The 2,682-nt window shown below is 41.1% G+C and overlaps 1 protein-coding gene across 1 annotated transcript; it reads right to left on the reverse strand.

Moving 5' to 3' along the window:
* Positions 1–249: 249 nt before the first annotated feature.
* LOC149150247 (uncharacterized) lies at positions 250–1,594 on the reverse strand. The gene is made up of 2 exons (XM_089442744.1): positions 625–1,594; positions 250–317 (listed from the first exon to the last, which is right to left on the reverse strand). Exons 1-2 carry the CDS (start codon positions 1,592–1,594, stop codon positions 250–252), a joined length of 1,038 nt encoding a protein of 345 aa, XP_089298870.1.
* Positions 1,595–2,682: the final 1,088 nt, after the last annotated feature.

A 2,682-nucleotide genomic window follows, 5' to 3' on the forward strand; every position in this document is an offset into this window, starting at 1 on the left:
CAATTAGGAGGGTATCATCTGCAAATTGAGAGTGGTTGATGTTCTTTGTTCCTTGCTCAAATTTGATGCCAGTGATTAGGCCTATTCTCCGATTGAAGTCCAGGGTTTGGCTAAGGGTCTCAGCCATGAGGATAAATAAGTAAGGAGACAAGGGACAACCTTGTCTAAGGCCTCGAGAGGATTGGAATGCAGCACACGGCCTCCCATTGATCAGAGGAGAGATCCAGGGGTCCGATATACAGGCTTTGATCATTGTGATGAAGGAGGAGTCAAATCCCATTTTGTGAAGGACAGCAAACAGAAAGGAATGCCTAACCCTGTCAAAGGCATTGGCAAGATCCAGCTTTAGGACAAACCCTTTCTCCTTTCTGCTTATGCTTGAGTGGATGGCCTCTTGCACAAGAAGGATAGAGTCAGAAATGTGCCTATTGGGTAGAAAGCCCCCTTGGTTTTCTGAGATCAGAGAAGAGAGGTGAGGCTTGAGCCTAGTTGACAGAATTTTTGTAATTATTTTGTATGCTGAGTTACATAAAGATATTGGCCGAAATCTTGAAAAAGTGGAAGGTCTATTCTCTTTTGGAATTAAGGCTAGATAGGTAGAGTTGGTAAATCCCCCCATTTTGCCTTTCTTTAAAACCCAGCGTATCATCTTTAAGAGATCTTTTTTGATCATCTGCCAATACTCTCTGTAAAAGCTGATTGGAAACCCATCAGGTCCTGGAGCTTTATCTGGGTGTAGACTCCAAATTGCTTTTTGGATTTCTTCTTCTTCTACTTCTTTCTTGAGGCTGCTGTTCATTTCTTGTGTGACTCCTTTGAACAGGTGCTGTAACAAACTTGAGTAATCCTCCTCACCTTTATCCTCAGTCAGAAGGTTTTTGAAGTGATTGGTGGCTGCTTCCTTTATAGAGTCCTGAGTATTGTAGCTATTCCCTTCATTATCCCTAATTGTGCTCACAGTATTTCTGGCCTTTCGAACTGTAGCCTGCTTATGAAAATAAGAAGTATTTTTATCTCCCTCCTGTAGCCAGAGCTGCCTTGACTTCAATCTCCATTTTGTTTCTTCATCCCTTATAGTTTGTCTCAGCTGAGAGTATAGTCTTGTTTCGTTCTCTTTGGCTTGCTGGGACAGCCCAAAGGCTTCAATGCTTCGCTGCACTTCCTCTAGATCTTGCTTAATTTTCTTTTTGCTCAACTCGGGCTCTTGGTAATTGTTCTTTGCCCAATTTTTTAGAGCCTGTCTTACTCTCTTTAGTTTTGTCTCCCAAATATAAGTTGGGGAGCCTTCCACGTGTTGAATCCAAGCCTGCCGCACCGCGTCTTTTGCTGCAGGGATACGATTCCAAATGGAACAGTATTTGAAAGGGAGAGGTCCTAGCTGACATTGACTATGCAGAGTAAGTGTTATTGGATAATGATCAGAGGCGGAGACATTGAGAATATTTGACTGACCAGTAGTGAAGGTGGACAGATAAGCTATGCTTATGAGGAACCTGTCAAGACGCTCCATGATATTGCCGACTCCTATTCTTCTGTTACTCCAGGTGTACCTGCGGTTCTTGGGTCTGATATCAACAAGATCTTGCTCCTGCATAATTCTCTATAAAAATAAATTGTTAATAAGGAACTATAACTAAAATTTAATACTTAGGTTTTTCAATTAAAACCCAAGTATTAAACTTTTATTATCCCAAAAAACCAAATTAAATAGCCCCAGGAACCAAGATTTATACTTAGGCTTTAAAAAACCTTAAGTAATAAATAATATGGGTTATTTAATCAAAAAACAAAATAAATCGGAGTTTTTAATCCTCAAAAGTTAAAATCTTTATAAACAAAAGTTAACTCTTTACAAACACTGACTCTCTGCCATACCTTGCATCGCACATCCCATAATAAAAAATCCAAAGGCAAAGACTCCCCCCGCTAACACCGAATTGCGAAATGCGAATAGACTGGACCTGGCGGGAAAATACATGCAAATCCATAAAATCCCTCGTTTTCAAGCTATCGCAAAAGTTCTAAAGTCCATACTCCGCTCCCTTTCCCGATTGCGGTATGTGATAAGGCTTGGACCTGACGGGATTATACGTTGCAATTCATAAAATTACCCACGTCCGCGGCTATCGCAGCTACCAAAGGGTCATACCCCAATTACCTACACCGATCTGCGATTGCGATTAAGCCCAAACTTTACGGGATTATACTTGCCAATCCATTAAAAACCGTGTCCACAGGCTATCGCAAAAATCCAAAGGCCAAACACTCTTCTCTTTCCCGATTGTGATATGTGATATAGCCAGACCTGCTGAGATTATTCACTCCAATTCATAAATTCCCCACGTCCGTGGTTATCGCAAATACCAAAGGATCATTGCTACTTGCGTCCTTTGTTATGACGATTGTGATTTTGCGATAAGACCCATTCGCTATTTCATTTGCCACGTTAGCAGTGACGTCAGATCTATGTCACCTGTGATGTCATATCGCATATCGCAAATCGCAAGTCTTTTTGGACTTAAAACATATGTCATGTGTACCTTCACTCCGAAGGCTAATTGTGATATAACCAAAGACAGACCTATCTACTAAAATGAATGACCGAGATCTATTCATTCAGATCAATGGAAGATAATGGTTTCAGACCTCCCAGTGCTCAATTTTAAGTTTCTCATGGGGGGG

This window comes from Pinus tabuliformis, chromosome 9, assembly GCF_031772625.1.
Source record: "Pinus tabuliformis cultivar Carrire ecotype Pingquan chromosome 9, CPIR1, whole genome shotgun sequence".
Classification (NCBI taxonomy): Eukaryota; Viridiplantae; Streptophyta; class Pinopsida; order Pinales; family Pinaceae; genus Pinus; species Pinus tabuliformis.

What these genes read in the sequence shown, in the direction of transcription:
- LOC149150247 (XM_089442744.1), bottom strand. Translation starts at nt 1,594, where the DNA reads ATGCAGGAGCAAGATCTTGTTGATATCAGACCCAAGAACCGCAGGTAC. An exon ending in ACGCTGGGTTTTAAAGAAAG is followed by an intron (nt 318 to 624) that starts GCAAAATGGGGG and finishes TGCCTTTGACAG; the next exon opens with GGTTAGGCATTCCTTTCTGT.